The 27,088-nt window shown below is 52.4% G+C and overlaps 2 protein-coding genes across 2 annotated transcripts; one reads left to right on the top strand and one right to left on the bottom strand.

Moving 5' to 3' along the window:
- Nucleotides 1–229: 229 nt before the first annotated feature.
- Nucleotides 230–4,394, bottom strand: C1QL4 (complement C1q like 4). Its single transcript, XM_023210601.2, has 2 exons — nt 3,143–4,394; nt 230–425 (listed from the first exon to the last, which is right to left on the bottom strand). The coding sequence occupies exons 1-2, from the start codon at nt 3,677–3,679 to the stop codon at nt 246–248; spliced, it is 717 nt and encodes a 238-aa protein (XP_023066369.1). The 5' UTR covers nt 3,680–4,394; the 3' UTR covers nt 230–245.
- An 11,676-nt stretch (nt 4,395–16,070) lies between these two features.
- DNAJC22 (DnaJ heat shock protein family (Hsp40) member C22) lies at nt 16,071–18,890 on the top strand. The gene is given in 2 exon segments (XM_023210592.2): nt 16,071–16,910; nt 18,516–18,890. Coding segments are annotated over 2 exon segments (1,026 nt in total). The 3' UTR covers nt 18,702–18,890.
- The last annotated feature ends 8,198 nt before the right edge of the window (nt 18,891–27,088 follow it).

A 27,088-nucleotide genomic window follows, 5' to 3' on the forward strand; every position in this document is an offset into this window, starting at 1 on the left:
ACGACCTCTGCGCCTCTGGGGTCCAGGGCGCACTTGGGTGCGGGTGATCCCTCCGGAAGTCGCTCTGCTCCTCCGGCCGGGTCTCCTCCTCTTTCCGGCCACTTATACCCTTGAGCACCAGGAGTTCACCCATTTAGGCCGCCTCCAGGAACGGGCGGGTCCACCCCACCACCAGGCTCTTAAAGGGTGGGGTGGCGCCTCGGGTGGGGCGGGCTGGAGGTGGGTGAGGACGGGGCGGGGCCGGCTCAGTCGGGGTAGATGATGAAGCCGGAGAAGGTGCTGTACTTGTTGGTGTTGCCGCCGTGCACCTTCCCGCCGTCCAGCTTGATGAAGACCTCGTCGCCCACGTCCAGGTGCAGAATGACGCTGTTGCTGGCGTAGTCGTAGTTCTGGTCCGCGTCCTGAGCAATGGCGCTGGCCCGGACCTATCGAGGGAGAAGAAACCCCTCATGCTCGGTGTGGAGCTGGGGTGATGGGAGGGGTCGGGGCGGCTGGGTGTGCGAAGGCGGCAGCGCAGCCGCCGCAGGGGCTGGGGAGGACGAGGAAGGAGGGTAGGACTTCGCGGAGTTGCTCCAGCGCTGCCATTCACTAGCTGTGTGACGCGGAGCAAATTCCACGCCTTTTCTGGACCTCAAATTGATCTATAAAGTGAGGGATAATAATAGAACCCACCTCATAGGGTGTTAGGATTAAGTGAATTACTACGTGCGAAGTGTGTTGAGAACAGTGGTTTGCTTTTTTTTTTTTTTTTTTTTTTGAGATGGAGTTTCGCTCTTCTTGCCCAGGCTGGAGTGCAATGGCGCGATCTCGGCTCACTGCAACCTCCATCTCCCGGGTTCAAGCTATTCTCCTGCCTCAGCCTACCTAGTAGCTGGGATTACAGGCGCCCACTACCACGCCCTGCTAATTTTTTCTATTTTTAGTAGAGACAGGGTTTCACTGTGTTGACCAGGCTGGTCTCGAACTCCTGACCTCAGGTGATGCACCCACCTCAGCCTCCCAAAGTAATGGGATTACAGGCGTGAGCCACCGCATCTGGCTCAGTGGTTTCCATTCTTAAATTATTTTTAATGCATTTTCAAATTACTATTCTCATTTAAAAAATGAAATTGGCCGGCCAGGCGCAGTGGCTCATACCTGTAATCCCAGCACTTTGAGTGGCCGAGGTCGGCGGATCATCTGAGATCGGGAGTTTGAGAAGAGCCTGCCCAACATAGAGAAACCCTGTCTCTACTAAAAGTACAGAATTAGCTGGGCGTGGTGGTGCATGCCTGTAATCCCAGGTACTAGGAGGCTGAGGTAGGAGAATCGCTTGAACCCAGGAGGCAGAGGTTGCAGTGAGTCGAGATCGCGCCACTGCACTACAACCTGGGCAACAAGAGCGAAACTCTGTCTCAAAAAAATAAAATAAAATAATATAAAATAAAAATTTGCCTATAGGATAATTTCTAAAATTCTGAACCGACTCGGACCTCCTGTCAGTCCTCGTGGAGGGCTGGCTTCCCCAGTGGTGGGGCATAGGTGTGCCTGTGCGTGTGCCATGCTAAGGTGCACTGTTGCGCTCTCGCCTGTGGGCGTGGATTTCCCGATCGAGCACCCACTGGTGCCCAGGCGCAGGGAGGTAGTCTTCTGCCAGAACAGGGAGCCCTTCCTCCCCTCTGGGCTCATGGCGGTAGATTCGGGCCTCCAGCCCCCCTCTTCTAGAGAGTCCCACAGGGGCTGGTTATTAACTCATTAATTATTCATCATTATTCTAATCACTATTTACCGTCCCCAAGGCCGCAGCGCCCACGCTGAAGAATACAGAGTGGGAGCTGCGCGGTCCCCTCCCCCTCTGAAACCCGCACGAATTAGTTACACACTGGCCCCCTCCACCTCCTCCCAGATACCCCGCATAGACAAAGCACACCTACTTGGTGTTATATGCAGATAGACACCTCTCCACTCTCAACATCTTTGCACTCCGCAGTCACACACACTCCCTGACACACATACATATTCTCTCACTCCATGAGGACGCACACTCACTACCTTTCCCCGGGTTCCTGGGGCAGCCCTGCTGGGATGAGACCCCAAAGCAGGTCTGGGGGCAGGCAGACGCTGCCTCGGTACCAAGCTCCGGCAGGCTGAAGCTCCTGGGTAGCCACCACTCCCTTCTTGCGGGACATCCTGAGGTCACCACTCAGCCCCAACCTCCCTTTGCGGCCTGTGCAGCTCTGGCACCTTCTCCCACCTACCCCACACCTGTGGCCTCTAGTTCCCACTTTGTGTGAAATTTTGGTGCTAGAGCTTAGTTCTTGGGGCTATTCCCTGAAAACAGAGGCAACAGTGACTCCAACTGCCCACAAAGGCAGGGAACCAGGGAACCTGGATACTGAGAGATTGCTAGGGAGGGTGTGGGGCCTACAAGACCAGGCTAGGGTCCAAGGCTTTTCTACCTGTCCCTTACCTCTGTCCTCCCCCAAATCCTTTCATTCCAGCCACCTGGCTGACCCTTGAGCTGCCAGGCTACAGACTCAGCCGAGGGCAAGGCTGTTCTAGGCCCCCAGCCCTGGGGTGAGCAATAGGACAGCTGATCGGCAGGTGAAGTGAGCAAGCTAATGTTTTCTTCCTTTTATACCTTTTCCTCAAACATCCAACCCAAATGCCCCCAACTTGAGAACAGCTGCCGACTTCCTATTGCCTGAGACATGGATTCCATTCTAATTGGAAGGAGTCTAGACTCCAGTTAGCTGGTCCAATGCAAGGCTGGGAGACCCAAAGGCCAGGAGGGCCGCTGCGGAAGAAAGGATAGCCCAAGACGGGACAAAAAAAGAGGCCAGTTGGCAGGGCCAGATACCAAAGACATCTGGTGTTGCCCATAGTTGCAATGTGAGGTCGCAGCTGCAGAGACACTCAGGTTTGAGTCCTGAGTTCTAATTCAAACACCATTCCTACACTCCCTGAGAACCTAGGCAGGAGGTTTTCCTTCTCTGGTCCCCAATTTCCTCTGTGGGTAAATGAAGCCGTCTATCGTTCTTGGCAGCCTCATGTTCCTGGATTCAGTGACGCCTTTTGGGGGAATAATCTCAGATTGTGGGATGAGTGCAGGGACATCTAGAGAGCGACCAGTCTGAGCTGGTTGGAGGGAGGGGCATCTCACCTGTCCGTTCTTCATGAGGTCAGCCCACATGCTGGTGCCGTCGCCACCGCGCATGAGCACGTGGTAAGCGAAGAAGTAGACGCCTGGCATGGGGCAAGTAAACTTGCCGCTGGCTGCCTCATAGGCGTTGCCCACGTTGGTCACCACGTCGTCGAAGCGCAGCACCTCATAACCCTCGTGGGGCCGCCGCAGGCCCGCGTAGAAAGCAATGCGAGGCACGTAGCCTGCAGCGGGCGCCACCCCGCCCGGACCTGGGCCGGGAGGGCCCGGGGGGCCTGGCCTGCCGGGTTCTCCAGGGGGCCCTCTTGGACCTGGTGGTCCCGGGGGCCCCCGCAGGCCTGCTTTCCCGCGCCGGCCCACCTCTCCCTTGGCGCCCGGCGGGAAGGGGGTCACGGAAGCAGGCGCGCCGTCGGGGCCCGGGCCACGGGGCCCATGCGGGTCGCACACCATGCGGCAGCGACCCAGCATCTCGTAATGCGCTGGCCCGCGGGAGCTGTGCACCAGCAGCGGGATGGCCACCAGCAGCAGCAGCACCATGGCCACCCCGACGGCCGCACCCGCCACCCTCTTGCGGCGGCTCAGCCGCGACGCGGCCAGGGCCAGCAAATCTTCTTCACTCTTGGGCGCAATGGCTGCCGGGGCCCGGGGCTCTCCGCGGGCCCAGGAGGCGGTGACCCGGGGCCTTGGGCCTGGGTCTGCACTCCCCCGACGGCTGTCCCCCCACTCCCCTTACCCTGCCTCTACGGGTCCCCGCCGCGGCGGTGCCGCTCCCCAAGCCGTCCGTCAAGGGGAGGCCCCTCGTGGGTTACGTCAGGGGCAGCTCCTAACGGTCCAGAGCCCGTGGTCCTCTAGTACCCTCCCGTTCAGTCCTAACGATCCTGGGCACCTGAGATCCGCGGCTTCTCGGACGGCTGGTTTCTTACAGATCTGAGATGCCTGCTCTCCAGACCGCTGCTTTCTCAGGGATGGCGCGCTGCCTGGGTCCCAGGCTGCTCAGATAGACCGCTCCCGGCTGGAGCGGGGACTACTCCCCGCGCCCCGGACGTCCCGGGGTCTGAGCTGTGGGTGCTGCTCCCGGGGCGCGATCTCCTGGTAGGTTTTGCGCTCTGCCTCTTGGCAAGCACCGACTCACCTTGCTACCCCTGCCGCGGCCCCAGCCCCTGCTAGAGCCCTGGCCCGCGCCTCTGTCCTGCGAGCGCGGTCGGTCTCCGCGTCCCTAACCTTCCTCCCCTCCCTCCGGGTCGGCGATGCGGGTGGTGTGAGGCGCCGCGCGGCTGGAGCCACTATAAGCGGCCAGAGGCGGAGCGACCCCTGGTGCCCAGAGTGGGAAGCGCGGGGGCGGGGCAGGCAGCCGCCCCCACCCAAGTCCTCCCTGCCTCCCCTCCACCCCCACACCGCCCCTAGGTTCCTTCCCGGCTCTGAGCGTGTTCTTCAGGGTCTCGCGGCCCCCACTCTATCCTTACTTTCACCCTTTACCCGGAGTTTGGCATTCTCAGAGCCCAGAGGAAACCCAAAACAGTGATGGGATAAAGAGGGGTCACGATACAAACACGCATAGTAGATTCCCGAGCTAAAATGAGGGAGAGGGACCTCACAAACAAACAGAAAACAAAATAAGAAGGACTAGAAAAGATAGAAATTCGTCACCCCACGCCCCTCAGCCCCCGTGACCGAATAACATGGTAAAGGGTTCAACTGATACTAGTTGGCCTGAACTGGAAAAGGCAAATCTCTAGCCAACCCCACACCCCCACCCCTCAGCATTGGGGCACGGAGTGGAATGTGTGCGTGTGTGTGCGTGTGTGTGCGTGTGTGTGTGTGTGTGTGTGTGTGTGTGTGTGTGTGTGTGGAGAGAGAGAGAGAGAGAGAGAAAGAGAGAGAAAATAAGAGAACAGACCAGCCCGGAGGAGCAAGCAGGAAACCGACAAGAAAGCAGAGAAGGAGCGACAGAGAAATCAAAGAGAAGGAAAGCTAGATAGAGATGCAGAGACAGAGACAAAGCTTCGAAAAGAGACGGACTGACAGCCCCAGAGGGGGAGAGGGAGAGACAGAAACAGAGGAAGAGAGACAGAGCCGGGACAGGTTGACAGATCGAGAGAGAAATGTAAATGGCGCGCTGCAGAGAGACACCCAGGTCCGTGTTTGGACTCCAATGTGACACATCAACTGTGGGGAAGACGCGGGGGCAGGGCGGCTCTGCCAGCAGTGCTAGGCTCTGGGCCTGTGCGTTGTGACAGTGTGCTCCAAAGTGTGGAGGTGGCCATGGGATCCTGGCCCTGTGTGTCCCTGGGTGAGTGCGATTGTGGATTGTGTGTTGTCTTTGTGTATGTATACGTGAGGGCTGTTTGAAGGGAGGTATTTGTATTTGTCTTCCTCTTAGTCCCTAAATTTGGAGCCCACAGATGCCATTTTTCCTACCTTGGAACTGAGAGTGAAGGAATCTACGGGAGAGAGAGGAAGTCAGAAGACAGCGGTTTTCTCATTTGCCCTGCTCAGCTCAGCCCAATGCCACCCCTGCCCTGGTCCCAGACTTATCCAGTCCCAGGAGTCTCTGCCCCTTCCTCCTTCAAGAGTTTGTTGTTAGATGAAACCCAGAGAAGTTGGATCCCACATAATGGGTATTTGGGGTGGGAGTCGAAGTTGGTCATGCAAATTAATGTAAGTAAAATGTAGATTAGGTGCTAGGCAGCTTCCTGTAAGAGGGGACTGTATCTGGCTTTCAGAGCGGCTAAGACATTGCTAGACACAGGCATTACTAGATCAGAGTCCAGAGAAAAAGCTATTGACTGCATCCTTTCTTAGGGCCTGGGCCCTCTGGGGAAAATGTCTTGCTCACAAGGACCCCAGAGGCTAGGAAAACGGGCTCTAGGACTGGTAAAAAGTGGGGGCATTTGGAGACCCTGCAGGTGAGTAGCTGCAAAGGCCTCTTAGAGACCAGGATAAGGCCCGGACTGTCATGTATGGGAATACATTGTGTAAGATGGAGGGCACAGGGCACACCAGGGCATGATTACTGGATGGAGAGTGATTTCCTCCTCTCTTGTTTTCTGTACTCCTTCCTGATCCCCCGCCTCATAATGATGCTGGGAGAGAGAGGTTCCTGAGGCTGGGCCTGTGTTGGGGGTTGGGGGAGGCCCCTACACATCTGCAAGGAGTGGGAGAGAAAGGATTGGCAGTCAGTGGGGGAGGGGCCTCCTGCTCCAACCATAAATACAAATTTTATTCAAGGTCTTTGTCGCCATTTGTCTTCCTCGGGGGGCTGAGGGCCGTGTCAGCCCTCTGCATGTCTAATTCTGGATCTGCTCCCCCAGGCTGGATGATGGATGGATCAGAGAGCAGACCCAGGCTCACACCAGCCTCCCCTGCCTGATCCTCAGGCCCCATCCACCCCAGGTCCTGCCACTTCTCTCCCTCCCTTTGCCCTCCCTCCACTTACCAGAGGCCCCCCTGCCCAGCGGCACTCCCCACTCCACCCATTCTACTCATCAAGGCCCCCTTTTTAAGTCCCTCACCTCCGCCCCTTTCAGGTCATAGTCCTCTTCTCTCTAGAGCTTCCCCTTTCCTCCCATCCCCAGCCCAGGGTGTGAGCTGTGGTGACCAGCAGGGCTGCAGGCGGCAGCGGATCTGTGTGGTTCGGGCGCGGGCTTGGCTCAGGGGGAGCTGAGGGGCCAGCTCCATGAATTTATTCATGTTCTGTTGCTCTTTCCCCACACTCTGGAATGAAGCTGCCAGCTCACCAGGTCCTTATTGCTTCCCGTGCAGCTGCCACATTCTGCCAAGAAGGGACCTGGGTGGGGCCAAGGCCAGCCTGCGCACCTGGGGCCAGAAGCCAAGTGTCTGGGCTCGAGGGAATGCTGGGGCCCAGGCCCGGGTCTGGGACAATTTACCCAGAGCTCCTCCTGCAGCCAAACTGGGAAGCCCCAGGGAGGTGGTATGATTGGGAATGGGAAGCAGGTAGAGAAAAGGGTGTGCTGCAGGACAAAAAAGAGGCAGTGAAGTGGGGGGCCGAATTGGCAGGAGGAGGGGAGAGGAGAGGAAGCCTTTAACAGTGTCCTAGGCTCCCCCATTTAAAGGTTAATGCAGCCTTCAGATAGACCAGTCTGTCCTTGACTCTGCATTAACCTTGACCCTAACCCCTATTTATATACTTGACTCCTCTTCGATCATAAAATGAATTTTAACTCCAGAAACTGACCCTAAATGGAATGCCTCCCTCACCTGTCCGGTACCCAGGGGGCTCCCCAGAATTCCCCCCAGCGCTATAGCTAGTTGTGTGTCAGAGTTCTGAGAACCAGACTTTGGATTAGCATGTGATTAGCATATGCTTTGCATGTGATATGTGCCTTCTACTCTGCGGAAGTTTTCATGTTAAAATTTTATGAAGTCTAGTGGAAAGGTCCTGGCTCCTTGAAAGTTTTCTCTTTTTGTTCCTTCTCTCACACTTCTTGTCACTGACCCAGACCCCCTCAAGGGAAGAAAGAGGGTGAAGAGGTGAGCAATAGAGGGCCCTTGAGAGGGAAGGCCCCAGCAGAGTGATATGCCTCCATCACTTGAACGAGCCTCAGTTTCCTCATCAGTAAGAGAAGAGAAACCTCCCTTCCGCCTGACATTTTACCAAGATCTAAGGAAACACTTTTTTTTTTTTTCCTTGCACTCTCTCCCTCCTCCCCTTCAGGGCCAGTCACAGTGTGGTTCTCCCTACTCATTCCCACACTCTGGCTTTCAGCTCCCACATTGAAGCTCACATGGATCTGGAAGCAGCCTGGGTTGCCTGACAGCAGTCCTCTAGTATGAAGAGAAAGGAATCCACGTGAGAGGACAGGGGAGGCATGGAAAGGGAAACATTATTGAGTCCTTATTGTATTTTAGGCTTTAACATGCAACTTCTCATTGCATCCTCACAGCACCCCTTAGAGTTAGCTCTATTGTCCCCATTTTACAGGTAAAAAAACTGGGGTCCAGAAAGGGGAAACTGGGACTTGTCCATTATCACCCTGTAAGGGATAGTCCTGGAATTAGAGTTATGACTTCCTGGCTTTCTTCTCAGTTCCCTAGAGGAGACAAATGGCACCCAAGGCAGTGGAAGAGTGAGAGAGGCAGGCCAGGAGTGGGCAGCGAGATTTGAATGGCTTTTGGGAGACTTTTGTATGTGAGGCCAACAGGGTTGGGTCTTGGCTCCGTGTATACCCCAACCCCCATCCTGACACTGTTAAACCTAACGCCCAACAGGTGCTCAACTGTTGGCTAAAGGATGGCCAAAGTTAGTTTCAGAGAACAACTCTCCAGATGGAGGAAGAGAGGGCAGAGAAAAGGGAGGCAAAGGAAAACGAAGCGAGTCAAGGAAAATTTGCTTAAGGGACAAAAGGGAAACCTGAAGCCGGCTCTTCTCCAACTGCAGCTGGGAAAACCGTCCCAGCCCAAGAACCTACTCATGGTTTGACTCCTTGCAGAGACTACCGGCCTGCCTCTGCCATCAGGCAGAGAGAGTGAGTGCAGGGCCAGGCCCAGGGCTCCCACTCATCAGCCAGTGCCTCTGGCACCAAAACTCAGTGCAACCTTAAGGTCAAAGTGTGGTACCCGGGTCCACAGGGCTGAAGACAAGCTCCTGGCTTCCCAGAGAGTTGGTAAAGACTGCTTCTAAGGTGTCTGTCAGGCCAGAGCTGTTGCTGACTGACTTTGGCAGCCCTCCACCCCTGGCCAGGTGCTGCTCCTAGCCTTTGCCTCCTCCACCTCCCTTTGTGCTCCCCGCTGCCTCCACCGCTCGCCAGCTCCAGCCTTCAGTTAATGAAATGTGGGGATCGGCTGCACAGAGAGCTGTCAGACCCCTCATTTCTCCGCTGGGATATTGACTCCGGCTCTGGGAGACCCACAGATGAAAGGAGGCGGGTGGGGTGTGGGAAGCTGATGGGGCGCAGGCTGAGGAGAGCCCAGAGACCAGGAGGTAGTGCTAAGCTCCAAGTCTCGAGGGCTTGGCTAAGCGAGGAAGGCCCTAGGATGCTCTTTCTGCTTGGGGTCCCCAGCTTTTCTCTGACGAGTAGGATACTTAACGAGCCCCAACCCACCGCACCCGGACCTGGACCCCGAACTAGCACTCCAGGCGAGCTGGACTTGAGTGAGCGCCGCGCGCAGCGCCTCGGAACCGGAGACCGCTGCCCGGTGCTTCCTCCCATCTTCTTCCATCCCTTCCCTCTTGCTCCCCCTCCCTCCTGCACTCCCTCCCCGGCGGCCGCGGCCTTTATTAGGGATTCCGCGGCTGTCGGTCCCGCCATCCATCCTGTCCGCCAGCAATTAGGCGGCCAGACAAAGAGCAGCTTCGGATGGATGAGGGTCCCGGCGGATCGGAAATGTGAAGGGTCAGCGCTGCCGCCCGCGGCGCACCCCGCTCCCCCTTCAGCATAATCACCGGCTGCCCGTCACTCAGCCGGCCGCCCGGGGAGCTCCTGGGCCAGGCCCTGGAGAGGGCGGGGTGAGGCTGCAGCCTAGGCGCCCAGGGCAGGGCGAGGGCGGACCTGCGGCAGGGCGCCTCCTGAGGAGCAGTGGAGGACTGCGCCTGAGGCGTTTGCCGAAGGGAGGGGGATTATGGCCCCGGGCGCTCCCCGAAGGGAAACTGAGGCTAGCGGCTTGGGGTCTCCCAGTGGGGAAGAGGGAACAAAAGCTGCGGAGACCAGAGGCACGAGGTCCAGGGCGCCCCCTGCTGGGAAGCTGGGGACCAAGTCTTAGAGGTCAGGCAGGTACAGATGGAACCAGGCCCAGGACGACCCCTCGTAGGGAAACCAAGGGTTTCTAGCTTGGCGCGCCTCCTACCGGCTTTGAAGGACACTGCGCTTCTATGCCCGCTCTGTTTAGAGAAATCCAACCAATCCTCATCCACTCAAAAGAGGCTCCAAGTCCTGGCGAACCCGAGGGGAGCCTAGAGGGAGTTCAAGGAGTCCAGGTTTTACTGCAGATTCTTTGGCGCTAGCTCCCAGCTGACAAATCAACATCTCAATCTGACAATTAGTGGTCGAGATTGGGGGTGAGGGGCTCTCAAAGCCCCGGCCGCTTAGCCCTCCTGGTGGGAGGCAGAGAGGTGGGCGGTGCTGGCAGTGATGAACGACTCCAGGGGGGCCCGGGGCCCGGAGCGCGCATTCATTACTCGACTGACAGGCGGGTGGCGGGTCGGGCGGGCTGCGAGTGGACGTGCCGGGAAACAGGCCAGTAGCAGGAGGGGGCTAAGGGAAGCGTTTAACAGTCCCACCGCTCCATCTGCTCCTGGTCCTTCGCCTTGACCCTGGGACTTGATTTCCTTGAGCTCGGCCTCCCAGTTATTGGAGCTGACCCTGGCTGGGAAGCAAGGGCAGGGACCTAAGCCCTCTTCTGGGGTTAGGTGATTTAAGGTCTGAGATGTCAAGGAAAGGTATTAGGCAGGTCTCAAGACTAGGCGCTTCAGCCTGACCTCTGAGAAACTGTGCGTGACTTGTGCACTCAGAGATGGTGTGTATGACAGGGATTGATGAATGTGGATCGCAAGTGGGGGTCAGTGACTGTGTGTGTCAGTGCCAGGTATGTGTCAGTATGATTTTGCCAGTAGAGGTGTGAGATTCCCATCTGAGGATGTACCACCCCTCTCTGCATGTCCACCCCCTGTATGTCCATCTCCCCACTACCCCCCAGCTGGCTGTCAGCTCTGTCTCCAGTTATGGAGGAAATGGCAGTGCGCACGGTGACGGTGACAGCTGAGGTGTGCTGCTGGGGTGGAGGGTGGGGGTGGTGCTAGATGTTAACTGTGAGAGTGCTGGTCAGGACAGCTGCTCCCTTCCAGCACCTTCACCACTAACATCCCTACCCCGAGGGTCTTGAAAGTAGCAGATTGATTTTTTTTTTTTTGCCAAAGTTTGGACATCTAGTTGCTGTGCCCTGGGGAACAAAGTGATTACTGCCAGAGTTGTCTAGCCCATACCCCTACACATATACATACACGAGGTCGCCAATGTAAAATGTGATCTCCAACCCATGTGGCCTCCCTAGGCTGGTGTCGTGGCCAGAGAGGAGTTGGTAGATGTTGAGCAGATGCCCATGTGATGCTCAGGAAGAGAGGGACTGACCTTCAGACTGCCAAGGCAGCCTACCTCTTTGGAGCCTGTACTAGCAGCCTCTGAGATCCTAATCTTTTGGGTCTCAAGTCCAAGTTAGTTACTAGTTTATGCCTTGGGAGGATAATGCTAACTGCACTCTAATTCCTCTCCCTAATAACTCTCTTCAGTTTTGCTTGGTCTCCACTCTCAATCTTCATTCTCAAAAACACCAAGAAGTTAAACCTGGCCTCCTCCCCAGCCTTGAACCTCCTGGGTCTACAGAGCAGAGAACTGGGCTGACTCTGGATCTCTGGCCCCCTGTTTTGTTCAGCGAGATCCCTTCCCTTTCCCTTGTTGTTCCTTGGGGCTAGAGTATCTCCTGGAGCTTCTGTATCTTTATCTCTGTACTCTTTTTCCTCCTCCTCCTCCTCCTCCTCCTCTTCCTCCTTCTTCTTCTTCTCAGGGTCTGGCTCTGTCTCCCAGGCTGGAGTGCAGTGGCTCCATCTTGGCTCACTGCAATCTCCTCTCCTGAATTCAAGAGATACTCCTGCTTCAGCCTCCTGAATACCTGGGACTACAGGCTCTGCCTGGCTTGCTTTATTTATTTATTTATTTATTTATTTATTTATTTATTTAGTATTTTTAGTAGAGTCAGGGTTTCTCCATGTTGACCAGGCTGGTCTCAAACTCCTGACCTCAAGTGATTCACCCACCTCAGCCTCCCAAAGTACTGGGATTACAGGCGTGAGCCACGGCTCCCAGCCTTTGTACCCTCCTTTGTGTCTGCATATTTCCACATTTAGGAATCTTCCAAATTTGTCTTCATACATTTTCGGGGGCTCTCTCTTTGTTCCTTTTGGGGCTCTTCTCTTTAAGAATACACCAGCCCAGCAGAATACCCCACGGAGATTGGAGTAGGAGGAGGAGGGCTTTCTTCCTGCCCCCATCCAGAGGTGATTGCTAACCCAAGGATGGTCACACCGTGTCAGGACTCGGGCACGCGCGGGTCACTTCACATTCTGGGCACAGACGCCTGGTCGATGCCCTGCTGTCCCTCCTTCCTTCCAACCTCCCTCCTCCTGGCCCCCGCCCCCTCCGCCCGCCTGGAAAAGGCAAATTTGACATTTTTAAATCCCAAGCCTTAAAGGGATCGATGCGGCCCGGGGGCCCCGCCCGGGGTCGATATTCCTGATTGGGAAGCGGCCGCTGCGCGGAGCCCGCGTGTAAATCACCCGGGCTGGAGGAGGGGGTGTGGGGAGCCTACCACGTCCCAGACTGGTGAAGCCAGGAGGGGTCGGGACACGGGCGGGACCCGAGGGCGACGGAATGAGAACGACGGGCCTTAGATAACCAGAGAGAAGCCCTCCCAGGGCCTCCCCCTCCCGCGCTCAGCCCTGCCAACTCCCCCGGCCAGCTCCAGTCTCGCTTCAGCGGCCGCCACCCTTCGCTGCCCCTGGAGCCGCCGGGGAGGCCAGTGTCGGAGCCAGCCATGCGGCGGCTCCTCTCCGGCCGCTCCCGCGGGGCCGGGGCTTCGGCGGCTGCTGTCACGGAACCGACAGGCCGGGCCGGCCAGGAAGGGGCGGGTGGCGGGGGAGAGGCGGCGGGGTGAGGCTGGCTTAGCGCTGGCACTCAGTGGGCGCGCAACATATGTTCGCCGAATTGAGAGTCTGGGACACCGAGCGGCGCAGGGCAAGGGGTCGGAGGGCACAGGCCGGGTAGGAGATGGCCCAGACCGGGTGAGGGCAGAAGCCTCACTGGGATAGACCACCCCAGCCCCCTCGGGGGAGACCTGGGTAGTTAAGAACAAGACATAATGGGGCAGGCAGGAAAGTTTGGACCCCACCCACAAGCGCCTCCACCACCTCAACCTCCGATCCTTGTCGCGCTCTGCTGTGGAAACCAAGGCAGCAGATGCTGAGAATAGCCAAAAAGGTTAAATGCGGGATCAGCGACGAGGCTGGGGCAGCAACCAGAATTCCTGCATGGGTTTCTGGATCCTCCGCCCACGTGGGGCCCTTTTGCGGGTAAATGCACCACCGCGCCCCCCACCACAGCTCAGACACTTTCCTCTCGCTGCAGCTTGTCAGATCCCCCCACCTCCCACTCTGCACCAGTTTATAGAACAACAATTTGGGGAAAACAATCCGGGCGGAGTGACGGCCCCGTAATTGTGACAAAGTGAGTGCGGGCTGCTGGAGAGAGCACTAGGGCGGGAGCGCTGCGGGGCGAGGCAGAGGCAGGGGCGCCTCCCCCCGCCCTGCCGCCCCCTCGTTCTTATTCCGGTCACCTCCCATTCCTCTCCTTGTCTCTTCTCCAATTCCTCTTCTCCCGGCTCCTCTCGCCTTCCTTTGCTTGTTCCTCCATCGCTCTTCCCTTTCCTCCCGGTAACAGCTCTTCTCCCGCTCCCCCTACCCCGTCGCCCCTCCCCGGGTGCGCTTTTTCCTCGCTCACTTCTCCCTTCTCCTCCGCCCTCCACTCGTTTCTTCAGCTTTTCCTCGCGCTTACATTGCCCTTGGGCCCCTGGCTCTCCCCGCACAGTCCGCTTCTCTCCCTCCCCACTTCTCGCTTCCTGAGATCGAACCCTGAGCCCCTTCCCGACCCCCACTCTCTGGGCCGCCAGCGCAGCACCGCATTCCTGGGTTCCTCGGGCCGTAAAGCTGGTGGCGCGCTGCGGCCCGGGGTGCCCCAGCGGCCAGCCTCTTCCCTCTCCCTTGTGTGGCTGCCGCCGCTGCCCCACCACCTGAGCCGGGAGATTGTTTGTCCAGAGGCTGCCGCCGCCGCCCGCGCTGTTTGCAGAGCTTAGCGCGCCGTCGCGCAGTGCGGGCCCAATTAAGTCTCATTCATTATTCAGCGCCCCTGTCCGCCCCCGCCCCCAGCAGTCTGAGGCGTCGCTTTGGGGCCCCTCCCAGCCTAGGTCCCTCAGTGAGACCTAAGAGGTCATATAGAAAGCAGCATTTCCTCTCCAGGCCGAGATGAGGGCTGAGGGCGTTTGGAGGGAAGCGTGCTGCCTACTGCAGGGAGGTGACACCCGCGAGGCCGACCGTCCCCCCGAAGCCCTCGCAAGTCCGAACTGGGGGACCTTGGAGATCCACGAGATTTCCAGAGAAGGAAATTGAGGCCCAAGGAGCTGCATGACTAAGCCAAGGTCACGGAGTAGAGCCCGGGGTAGGAGCCTGGGACGTTGAAATGAAGGCGTCTTGCATTGCAGCTCCGTGGCAGCGCAGAGGCACAGGAAGGCAGACTACCCCGAGCCTAGGGCTGCGGCCTCGCCCTCCAACCCTCTGCTCCCGTTTCTCCCTCTGGTCCATAGCCGGCGGGACGAGCAGCCCTGGATTGGGAGGCTCCTCAGATCTCAGGCTCAGGTGCAGAAGCAGAGCCACTAACTGGAAGGCTCGGAGGTGGGCCCGTGAGGCAAGCCCTGTGGGGGGTTGAGGACAGCTTGGATTGGGGGTCCCTCCCTGCAGCCTGTCCGTGGATGTCTCTGCCTTAGGGGAATTGGAGGTGGAACCATCCAGTCTTGAAGGTCAACGGAGCGTGAAAAGAGGAGTGTGCAGCTTGAGGTGAGGGAGGAGTCACCTTTCTATTTGTGGGGGTGGGAAGAGGTAATCAAGGACATATTCTTGCATTTACAGGAGTTTGTCCTTTTTTAGCACTACAGATAGGAGCGTCCTTGCTCCTGCCAGGCAGCCCCTCCATAGGGGCAGTCCTGTGCTGCTGTGACTCGGCACCCGCACAAGGTGAGTCTGGGGACCGCCCGGACCCGCCCTTCCGTCGGCGGCAGCGCCACCTGGCGGCGATAGTGCCGTGGTGCGCGAGGCGCTGGGCCTGGGCTGGGCGCTGATTCTGCTAGAGCTGCAGGCGTCTGCAGAGCCTTGCACCCTCCCCTCGAGAGCTGGCGGGAGGAGTCCCAGGCGGAAATGTGATCCCGAGGGGCCCGGGGAGGGCCCTGAGGAGGAGCCTGGCCTGGGGAGGCCGGACTTCCGTGACACAACAGACACAAAAGACAAAGTCCATTTGGATGGAAGTGGGAGCCGGGCGAGACATGTCATTTTCACTCTGTGGTCAAAGGAAATGACTGGTCTGACTCGTCTGGGAGCGGAGCACCCGGCCACTTGATTTGGGACTAGCGGGTGCTGACTGGTGGTCGCTCCAGATAGAGGGGACACTGGCAGGCACGCTTGACGTCTGGTTTGATAGTGTGAGGATTCGTCCAGCTGCTGTGGAGTGACTTTTCAAGCCGGCCTCCGAAAGAGGTGGTTGAGTTGTGGGGTGACCTAAAATATCCTAGGTCAAACGTAGTTTTCCAGGATATTTTAATAGAGGGAATTCAGGACCCCTTTCAAGTTTGACCTGTGGGAAAATCTCATGGCCTGGAGAGTTAGGAAGGCAGGAGGGGGGCTAAAGCCTGGGCCAGGTGTGGGAGGACAGCCACAGTTGGAGTTAAGTCGTGGGTAAGGCGGAGGCTTTCAAAATGTGTGGGAACTTTGGAAAGGCATCCAATGCAGCTCTGCCCCTCCACACATCCCCCCATGAGTCATTTGGGGTCATTGGTCTGAGGGGAGGTCTGAAATTTAAACAGCTTTCTCCTCTAAATCTGGAGTCACTGTAGTTGTAAAGAATGGGACTGAGGTGCTAGGACAAGGGATATGAGATAAATAGCGCTGGGGACTCAGGCAGATCTGGACTCGACTTTTATTGGAAAGAGAAATGGTTGCTGTGTTGGAGCTTGGACATCATCTTATGACTCTGCTTTTTCCCACCTCTTAGGGTCTAAGGATAACTCTGGGGCCATGACGGCCATGATTCTCACAGAGGACTCCAAGACTTCTGTGCTGCGAGTAAGCGGACTTGTTCTGAGACCTTTGCCCTAGAGGATGGCCAAGGGGCTCCTGGTGACCTATGCCCTCTGGGCTGTGGGGGGCCCTGCTGGGCTTCACCACCTGTACCTGGCAAGGGACAGCCACGCCCTGCTCTGGATGCTGACCCTGGGGGGAGGTGGGCTGGGCTGGCTCTGGGAGTTCTGGAAGCTCCCAAGCTTTGTAGCTCAGGCCAACAGAGCCCAGGGGCAGAGGCAGAGCCCCAGAGGGGTGACACCCCCTCTGAGTCCCATTCGCTTTGCTGCCCAGGTGATAGTTGGCATCTAGTTTGGCCTTGTGGCACTGATTAGCCTTTCGTCCATGGTCAGCTTCTATATTGTGGCCCTCCCACTGGCAGTTGGCTTAGGGGTCTTGCTGGTGGCTGCTGTTGGCAATCAGACCTCAGACTTTAAGAACACTCTGGGGGCAGCATTTCTCACTTCACCTATATTCTATGGCCGCCCCATAGCCATACTGCCCATTAGTGTGGCCGCCAGCATTACAGCTCAGAAGCATCGCCGCTACAAAGCTTTGGTGGTGTCAGAGCCGCTCAGTGTGCGGCTCTACCGGCTGGGCTTGGCTTACCTTGCTTTCACAGGCCCACTGGCATACAGTGCCCTCTGCAACACAGCTGCCACCCTCAGCTATGTGGCAGAAACTCTTGGCTCCTTCTTGAATTGGTTCAGCTTCTTCCCCCTTCTTGGCCGCCTCATGGAGTTTGTCCTCCTTCTGCTTTACTGGATCTGGAGGCTACTGATGGGAGATACTGGCTTCAACAGCAGCTACTTCCAGCAGTGGGAGAAGCTCTATGAATTTGTTCACAGTTTTCAGGATGAGAAGCGTCAGCTGGCTTACCAGGTAAGGCTTTCTTCCCTCAGCCCTGTCTGGTGGCTCTGGTGGCCCTCAAGTGGAAGCACTGTACTTACGTCTGTTGGCCAGGTGCCGGAAGGATGTTCTGGCTTCTTTGGGTATCTGTTTGCAATGGGCAAAGGTTACTGAGGCTGTAATAGTAGAGTAGGAAAAATATATGTGTATATTATTTACTTTTTATTTAGGTACAACATATACAGTGCACTAATTTTATGTATACTCCATTCAGATCAAGGGATGGAACATTTCCAGCACTAAGAAGGTTCTTTTATTCCCTTTCTCAGCCTATACTCCCACTTTCAGAGGTCATCTCTATTCTGACTTTAGTCACCATATGTTAGTTTTGCTCATTCTTCTTCTTTTTTATTTTTTTAAGGTAGAGTCTTGCTCTGTCGCACAGGCTGGAGTGCAGTGGCTCAATCTTGGCTCACTGCAAGCTCTGCCTCCCAGGTTCACGCCATTCTCCTGCCTCAGCCTCCCAAGTAGCTGGGACTATAGGCACGTGCCACCACGCCTGGCTAATTTTTCATATTTTTAGTAGAGACAGGGTTTCACTGTGTTAGCCAGGATGGTCTCGATCTCCTGACCTCGTGATCCGCCCACCTCGGCCTCCCAAAGTATTGGGATTACAGGCATGAGCCACCACGACCAGTCCAGTTTTGCTCATTCTTGAGCTCCAAAAAAGCGGAAACATCCATTATGTGTTCTTTTGTATTTGGCATCTTTCTTCTTTCATTCAACATCATGTTTATGAGATTTATTCCTCTTGATTTCTTTTTTTCTTTTTTTTTTTTTGAGATAGAGTTTCGCTCTTGCTGCCTAGGCTGGAGTGCAATGGCACCATCTTGGCTCACTGCAACCTCCGCCTCCTGGTGATTCTCCTGCCTCAGCCTGCTGAGTAGCTGGGATTACAGGCATGGGCCATGATGCCCAGCTAATTATATATTTTTAGTAGAGACAGGGTTTCTCCATGTTGGTCAGGCTGGTCTCGAACTCCCGACTGACCTCAGGTGCTCTGCCCGCCTCGGCCTCCCAAAGTGCTAGGATTACAGACATGAGCCACCACACCCGGCCATTATTCCTCTTGTTACTTGCAATTGTAAATTGTTTGTTTTCATTGTTGTGTAGTATCCTATTGTATGATTATACCACAGTTTATTTACTCACTCTATTGTTAATGAACATTTGGGTTGTTTCTGGTTTGGGGCTATTATAAATAAAGTTGCTATGAGCTTTCTTGTACATGCCTTTGGTGGACATATATACATTTATGTCTTTTGTGGGGAAGAGATCTTGCCAGGGATATGAAGTTCCAGGTTGGACAATGGACAGTTGTGATTAATGGCCCTTGCCATGAGATCTAGAGCTTGTCTATGTTTCAAAAGGCTGGCATTCTTTTTTCTAAAATAATTTTTTTCTTTTATTATTACTCTCTAAGGCTGGAATTCTAACCTGAGCTGCTGGACCTTTCCCACGGGCAAGTAGAAGCCAATTCTAGAGATATGATAGCCTGATTTAGCAAAGGTGCAAGGAGAGGCCCAGGTACCCTAACAACTTGGGAGATTCTGATTCATCATCTTCTGTTTCCATAAGGTTTTGGGCCTCTCAGAAGGGGCAACACATGAAGAAATACATCAGAGTTACTGGGAACTAGTGAAGGTCTGGCACCCAGACCACAACCTGGACCAGACAGAGGAGGCACAGAGGCACTTCCTGGAGATCCAGGCTGCGTATGAAGTCCTGAGTCAACCCAGGAAGCCCAGGGGATCCCGGAGGTGAAAAGAAACTTCCCCCTGAGGATTGACTCTTCCTATCAGAGCTGGACAACTTGTCCCAAATCTAGCTTTGCCCAGGAATGGCATCCCAACAAGGTTAAAGAAACTGCTTGCAGGGGCCAGGCGTGGTGGCTCATGCCTGTAATCCCAGCACTTTGGGAGGCCGAGGCAGGCAGATCACAAGGTCAGGAGTTCGAGACCAGCAGCCTAACCAACATAATGAAACCTCGTCTCTACTAAAAATACAAAAAATTAGCCAGGCGTGGTGGCAGGCGCGTCCAGTCCCAGCTACTTGGGAGGCTGAGGCAGGAGAATCGCCTGAAGCTGAGAGGCAGAGGTTGCGGTGAGCCAAGATCACGCCACTGCACTCCAGCCTGGGCAACAAGAGTGAAACTCTGTCTCAAAAAAAAAAAAAGAAAAAGAAAAAGAAACTGCTTGCAGGGGACACGAGAAAACCTTAATGGGGTGAGAAAAGGTTGTGGTAGAAGAATGTGTTTATATTCTGAATTTCTGAATTCTTGGCTATTGCATTCTTGACAATTTTTCTTAAAACCAGAGAGTGAAAGGCATATTATAAAATAGTCAAATATCTTTTAGAGTATGGACAACTATTATATATCAATAAAAAATGAATTAGAAAAAAATATATCTTTTAGAGAACACACCACCTTATCCCACCCATGATATATTGATGTGTGATGGAGGAAGGTTATTTAACTATTTTTTTTTTTTTTTTTTTGAGACGGAGTCTTGCTCTGTCGCCCAGGCTGGAGTGCAGAGGCCGGATCTCAGCTCACTGCAAGCTCCGCCTCCCAGGTTCACGCCATTCTCCTGCTTCAGCCTCCCGAGTAGCTGGGACTACAGGCGCCCGCCACCTTGCCCGGCTAGTTTTTTGTATTTTTTAGTAGAGACGGGGTTTCACTGTGTTAGCCAGGATGGTCTCGATCTCCTGACCTTGTGATCCGCCCATCTCGGCCTCCCAAAGTGCTGGGATTACAGGCTTGAGCCACCGCGCCCGGCCTTAACTATTTTTTAAATGTGTAAAACAGCAGGGCATGGTGGCTCATGCCTGTAATCCCAACACTTTGGGAAGCTGAGGTGGGAGGATCATGTGAGGTCAGGAGTTCAAGACCAGCCTGGTCAACCGACGTGGTGAAACCCCATCTCTACTAAAAATACAAAACTTAGCCAGGCATGGTGGCGCACGCCTGTAGCCCCAGCTAGTAGGGAGGCTGAGTCAGGAAAATCACTTGAGCCTGGGAGGTGGAGGTTGCAGTGAGCTGAGATTGAGCCACTGCATTGTACTCCAGCCTGGGCAGCAGAGCAAGATTCTGTCTCAAAAATTAAATAAATAAATGAATAAATAAATAAATAAATGTGTAAAGTACTATGTCAGGAGATTGAAGGAAAAATATGAAGGTCCTAGTATTCACAAGCTGTCCTGTGATAAGAGGGATTTGATCTTTTCTATAGATGTGGTGAGACTAGGGTTACATTTCAAAATTTGAGAAAAATATTTTCATTCCATTTATGGGAGAACTTTCTAGCAGCTACACTTTCTCCAAGAAGGAACAAACTACTGTGGAATGGGGCGTAGTTCTTCCTCCTCTGCTTAGAGGAGGATTTTTGGAGAGCCCTCAGACTTTACGTAGGTGGTTGGACTGGCTGACTTCTCAGGTCTTCCCATTATTTGAGGTCTGATTCTGGGCCACATACCCTACTCCTAGAAGCATACAATCTGATGGGAGATAATGACACAGGTGCACAGATAACAAAGCCGTTGTTAAGTGTTTTGAACTAAATGTCATAAGAGCTATAAATAGTGTATTGGGACACTGGAGGAGGGACAGATAACATTGTTTTATGGGGACTCAGAAAGATTCATGATTTTATATGTCGTATGTCCCTTTGGGGACTTTGGGGAACCCTAGAGAACCAGCAGCTGGAGCATCTCAAGGGGGCCTTATTCAATTCTAGATAACTAGCCAGGTGTGAAAGAAAGGGCCCAGGGTATCTCACTTTGCAGAGGAAGATTGGAAACCAGGAACATGATTTTAAATTATGTGCCTTTACTTCAGCTTTCTTGCTGTCTTTGTGTGTGTGCATTCTTTACATTTTTTTCTTCTTTCTGGATGTTAAATCTGAGTAATATATATAATTTTTTTTTTTTTTTTTTGAGACAGGGTCTTGCTCTGTCACCCAGGCTGGAGTGCAGTGGCATGATCTCGGCTCACTGCAAACTCCACCTCCCGAGTTTACGCCATTCTCCTGCCTCAGCCTCCTGAGTAGCTGGGACTACAGGCACCCGCCACCTTGCCCGGCTAGAGTTTTGTATTTTTTAGTAGAGACGGGTTTCAACGTGCTAGCCAGGATGGTCTCGATCTCCTGACCTCGTGATCCGCCCGTCTCGGCCTCCCAAAGTGCTGGGATTACAGGCTTGAGCCACCGTGCCCGGCCTGCAATTTTTAAAGTGGAATTATGACCAGGCATAGTGCCTCTTGCCTGTAATCCTAGCACTTTGGCAAGCCAAGGCAGGAAGATTGCTTGAGCCCAGGAGTTCAAGACCAGCCTGGGCAATATGGCAAAACTCCATCTCTACAAAAAGTACAAAAATTAGCCGGGTGTGGTGGGGTGCGCCTGTAGTCCCAGCTAAGGAGGCTGAGATTGGGAGGATCACTTGAACTCAAAAGGTGGAGGGTGCAATGAGCCGAGATTGTGCCATTGCACTGCAGCCTGAGTGACACAGTGACAGCCTGTCTCAAAAACACAAAAATAAATAAATAAATAATAGTGGAATTACGTTGGCGACTATTCTCTCTCTCTCACTCTCTCTCTTTTTTTTTTTTTTTTTTTGAGATGGAGTCTTGCTCTATCACCCAGGCTGGGTCTTGGCTCACTGCAACCTCTGCCTCCTGGTTTCAAGCAATTCTCTTGCCTTAGCCTCTTGAGTAGCGGGGATTACAGGTGCCCGCCACCATGCCCGGCTAATTTTTGTATTTTTAGTAGAGATGTGGTTTCACCATGTTGACCAGGCTGGTCTAGAACTCTCGTCTCTACCAAAATACAAAAGAAATTAGCCGGGCATGGCAGCGTGCGCCTCTAGTCCCGGCTACTTCAGAGGCTGATGCAGGAGAATTGCTTGAACCCAAGAGGTGGAGATTGCAGTGAGCCAAGATGGCGCCACTGCACTCCAGACTGGGCAACAGAGCAAGACTCTGTCTCTACAAAAAACAAACAAAAAACATGACATGTAGCACTACTTCTATAAAATATAAATATATTCAAAATAATCTTAAGGAAAAAGAGACCAAGGAGAATTAGGGTCTTTACTTGATATGGAAAATTATTTTACTGTTCTCAAATTTTTATTATTATTATTTTTTGAGACAGAATCTCGCTCTGTTGCTAGGCTGGAGTGCAGTGGTACAATCTCAGCTCACTGCAACCTCCACCTCCTGGGTTCAAGCAATTTTCTCGCTTCAGCCTCCCTAGTAGCTGGGACTACAGGCACGCGCCACCACGCCCAGCTACTTTTTGTATTTTTACTAGAGACGGGGTTTCACCATGTTGGCCAGGATGGTCTCAATCTCTTGACCTCATGATCCGCCCACCTTGGCCTCTCAAAGTGCTGGGATTACAGGCACGAGCCACCATGCCCGCCACTGTTCTCAAATTTTATTATTTTTTTTTTTTTTTTTTTACAAAATATGGGTATATTTTAATTTACTCAAATGGGAACTGCTGGTAAGCAGTTCTTATTTTTCCAGCATGAGCAAGGCTACAATAAATATCTTTGAATATATGTACTGATGCTTTTTGTTTTTTGTTGAAGCTATATCCCAATAAGTGATAAGTAGGGTCGAACAGAAGACATGATTTTTGGCTGGGCATGATGGCTCACACCTGTAATCCCAGCACTTTGGGAGGCTGAGGTGGGTGGATCACAAGGTCAGGATATCGAGACCATCCTGGCTAACATGGTGAAACCTCATCTCTACTAAAATACAAAAAAAATTAGCCTGGCGTGGTGATGGGCACCTGCAGTCCCAGCTAATCGGAAGGCTGAGGCAGGAGAATGGCACGAACCCGGAAGATGGAGCTTGCAGTGAGCCGAGATCACGCCACTGCACTCCAGCCTGGGTGACAGAGCAAGACTCCATCTCAAAAAAAGACATGTTTTTTACAATTTTGATTGATATCATATTGGGCCAGGCATGGTGGCTCAGGCCTGGCATCCCAGCACTTTGTGAGGCTGAGCTGGGAGGATAGCTTGAGCTCAGGAGTTCAAGACCAGCTTGGGCAACCTAGCGAAACCTCATCTCTGCTAAAAAAGCAAAACAAACAAACACAAAATTAGCTAGGAGTGGTGGCATGTGCCAGTAGTCCCAGCTAGTTGGGAGGTTGAGGTGTGAAGATTGCTTGATCCTGAGAGGTTGAGGCTACAATGAGCTGTGATGATATCACTGCACTCCATCCTGGGCAACACAGCAAGACCCTGCCTCACACAAATGTATTTGGTTGGTATTGTGTCAGATTTCTTCTGAAAAACGTTTTAACAATTTAGACTTTCACCAAGTGCAAGAAACTGGCATTTTCTTTGTAACTGGCTTGGAATATTACCACTCTTTTAAACTTTTGTCAAGATGATTGTGAGAAATAGTATCTAATTACTTTAATTTGCATTTCCCTGACTCCTAATGAAGTTCAGCATCTCTTCAAATCATTATTATTTTTTTTGAGACAGAATGTCGCTCTGTCACCCAGGCTGGAGTGCAGTGGCGCGGTCTCGGCTCACTGCAAGCTCCACCTCCCGGGTTCACACCATGCTCCTGCCTCAGCCTCCCGAGTAGCTGGGACAACAGGCGCCCGCCACCACTCCCGGCTAATTTTTGGTATTTTCAGTAGAGACGGGATTTCACCGTGTTAGCCAGGATGGTCTCGATCTCCTGACCTCATGATCTGCCTGCCTTGACCTCCCAAAGTGCTGGGATTACAGGCATGAGCCACCATATCCGGCCCTCTTCAAATTTTTATTGGGCATTTGAATTTTCTCTTCAGTGAATTGCTTCATCATATTCTCTATTTATTTTAAAATTGTGTTCCTATTTGTCTCTCTCAAATCTAGTTTGGTGGAATCCTTGCATGTTAGAAACTTTAACCCTTTGCAATATGCGTTGTAGATATTTTTCCCTCACCTATGACTTGTCTTTCATCTTTGAGCATGAGTTTTAGAGTCAGAAGAATCAACAGTAGGATTTGAATCAGGTTGCATTATTTTCTAGTTGTCATATTTTTTATTTCTTCAGCCTCTTAGAATCTTAGTTTCCTTTAAAATTGAGATAATAGTATCTACTTTATTTAAAACATTTTTTTGGCTAGGCACGGTGGCTCATGCCTGTAATCCCAGCATTTTGGGAGGCTGAGGCGGGCGGATCACCTAGGGTAAGGAGTTTGAGACCAGCCTGGCCAACATGGTGAAAACCCATCTCTACCAAAAATACAAAAATCAGCCAGGTGTGGTGGTGCACGCCTGTAATCCCAAGTACTTGGGAGGCTGAGGCAGGAGAATCACTTGAACCTGGGAGGCAGAGACGAGGTAGTTAGCTGAGATCACGCCACTGCACTCCAGCCTGAGTGGCAGGGCGAGACTCTGTTTCAAAAAAAAAAACCAACTTTTTTTTTCATTTATTTATTTATTGAGACAGGGTCTTGCTCTGTTGCCCAGGCTGGAGTTTAGTGGGGTGATCACAGCTCACTGTAGCCTGGAACTCCTGGGCCTAAGTGATCCTCCTGCCTCAACCTCTCAAGTAGCTGGGACTACAGACAGGCACCACCATACCTGGCCTTTTTTTTTTTTTTTTTTTGTAGAGATGGAGTCTTCTTGCCATGTTGCCCAGCCTGGTCTCTAACTCCTAATTTCAACCTACCCTCCTGTTTGGCCTACCAAAATGCTGGGATTACAGGTATGAGCCAAGTATCTACTTTAAAAGGGTTGCTGTGGCCGGGTGCGGTGGCTCACACCTGTAATCTCAGCACTCTGGGAGGCTGAGGTGGTGGATCAACTGAGGTCAGGAATTTGAGACCAGCCTGGCCAACATGGTGAAACCCTGTCTCTACTAAATATACAAAAAATTAGCTGGGCGTGGTGGCACAGGCCTGTAATGCCAGCTACTCAGGAGGCTGAGGCAAAAGAATCACTTGAACCCAGGAGGTGGGGGTTGCAGTGAGCTGAGACCGCGCCACTGCATACCAGCCTGGGTGACAGAGTGAGACTCCATTTCAAAAAATAAAAAGTACAAAAAATACAACAATGAACCAGGCATGGTGGCGCATGCCTGTAGTCCCAGATACTCTGGAGGCTGAGTGGGGAGAATCGCTTGAACCCAGGGTGCGGAGGTTACAGTGAGCCAAGATTTGCGCCACTGCACTCCAGCCTGGGCGACAGAGTGAGACTCTGTCTCAAAAAAAAAAAAAAGAAAAGAAAAAGAAAAAGAAAAGAAAAGGTCGCTGTGATTTAAAAAAAAAAAAAATAGTAGGCCTGGTGTGGTGGCTACTACTCTTCAAGAGGCTGAGGTGAGAGGATTGCTTGAGCCCAGAAGGTCAATCATGAGTAAGTTGTGACTGTGCCCCTGCACTCCAGCCTGGGCAACAGAGTGAGACACAGTTTCAAATAAATAAATAAATAAATAAATAAATAAATAAATAAAATAAAAACAAGTAAATGAAATTAAAACAAAACCCAAAATACAGTCTTAAAAGAAGAAGGAAATTTAGTAAAACAATAGGAAATCTAAGACATTAACAAGTGAGTCTTCTTTATTTCCTATCTTAGTTGATTTAATGAAATCCAGTGATTTTGTATTCTCCCATTTGCACAAATCAAAAATTCATAGATACTTTGAAGAGTTGGAAGGGAATTGAGAAGGCCTGTATCCCAAGCAACTATACAGTACAGAATCTTGGGAACAGCTTGCCTCAGAGATGACCATTTTGGGTTTTGCTTGAATTGGAAATCTCCTACTTGTCTCACCTTTTAGAGGGTTAGAAGCATACATCCTTAATTGTTCCCTAAATTGTTTCCTAAATTTGCTTCCTTATAATGTCTTTCTGGACCTGCCATCTCTTACTACAAAGAACAAAAACAAAAAACCAAAAACCATTTCTTGATGAGAATCTGCCCTTCATCTCCTATCCCTCTAAATCTTCCATTTGCCACATTTACCATCATCTTGTTTAAGGAGGAGGCACTATAGCCGAGTGAGTAAGGATGAAGGGGTGAAGAGACGGGGCTCTACTTCTGCCTCTTTCACTGACCATACTGGTGACTTTGGGTGAGCCACTTTTCCCTTAGGACCTCTGTTTCTTTCTCGTCAGGTGAGGGAGATGGACTTAGATGACTTAGATGATTTTCTTTTTCTTTCTTTTTTTTTTTTTGAGACAGAATCTATTTTGTTGAACAGGCTGGTGTGCAGTGGCACAGTCATAGCTCACTGCAGCCTTGACCTCCTGGTCTCAAGCGATCCTCTCACCTTGGCCTCCCAAAGTGTTGGGATTACAGGCATGAGCCACTGACCCCAGCCTAGATGACCTTAAGCTTGCTTTCAACCTGTATTCTGTAGTTCTTAGCTTTTCAGCTGAGGCTTGTATTAAATGGTTTGATTCGTCATCTTCTGTCTGCCCCCTTGTGGACATTGTTTTGGGAAGAAAATAAAATATTTAATTGCTTAAGGAACAATGTAATGACTACCCCACCCTCCAAGAATTCACGGGCATCACATTGTTTGTTTTCAATTATTCACGTTCACTTCTAGTACTTGTTCATAAATGTACATCATTTTACATGGTTGAATCATATCTGGGACATAATTTTGTACTTTTCCCCCTCCCTGATAATAATGATGTCTTTACAGTAAAATATAAAAATGCTTGTGATTCAATAAGCTTTTAAAATATTACCACAAAGACTGTTATTATATATATTCAATTGAGATAATAATTCGTATAGCATAAACTTCACACTTTAAAAGTGTACAATTCAGTGGTTTCTGATAGATTCACAAGGTTGTATAATCATTACTACTATTTAATTCCAGAATGTTTTACCACCCCAAAAAGAAACTCCATACTCATCAGCAATCACTCTCTGTTTTCTCCTGCTCCTAGCCTCTGCAATCCCTGGTCTACTTTCTGTCTCTAGATTTGCCTATCCTGGACATTTTATTTAAATGGCATCACACAATATGTTGCCCTTTGTGTGTGTCTGGCTTCTTTCATTGAACATAATGTTTCCAAGATTCAAATATGGGCTGGTCATGGTGGCTCACACCTGTAATCCCAGCACTTTGGGTGGCTGAGGCGGGCGCATCATGAGGTCAGGAGTTTGAGACCAGC

The sequence above is a fragment of the Piliocolobus tephrosceles genome, chromosome 10 (assembly GCF_002776525.5).
Source record: "Piliocolobus tephrosceles isolate RC106 chromosome 10, ASM277652v3, whole genome shotgun sequence".
Classification (NCBI taxonomy): domain Eukaryota; kingdom Metazoa; phylum Chordata; class Mammalia; order Primates; family Cercopithecidae; genus Piliocolobus; species Piliocolobus tephrosceles.

Excerpts from the sequence above, each read along its gene's own strand:
- C1QL4 (XM_023210601.2), bottom strand. The coding sequence starts at position 3,679 with ATGGTGCTGCTGCTGCTGGTGGCCATCCCGCTGCTGGTGCACAGCTCC. Across the intron at positions 426-3,142 it reads ACCTCATGAAGAACGGACAG|GTCCGGGCCAGCGCCATTGC; the intron begins GTGAGATGCCCC and ends CTCCCTCGATAG.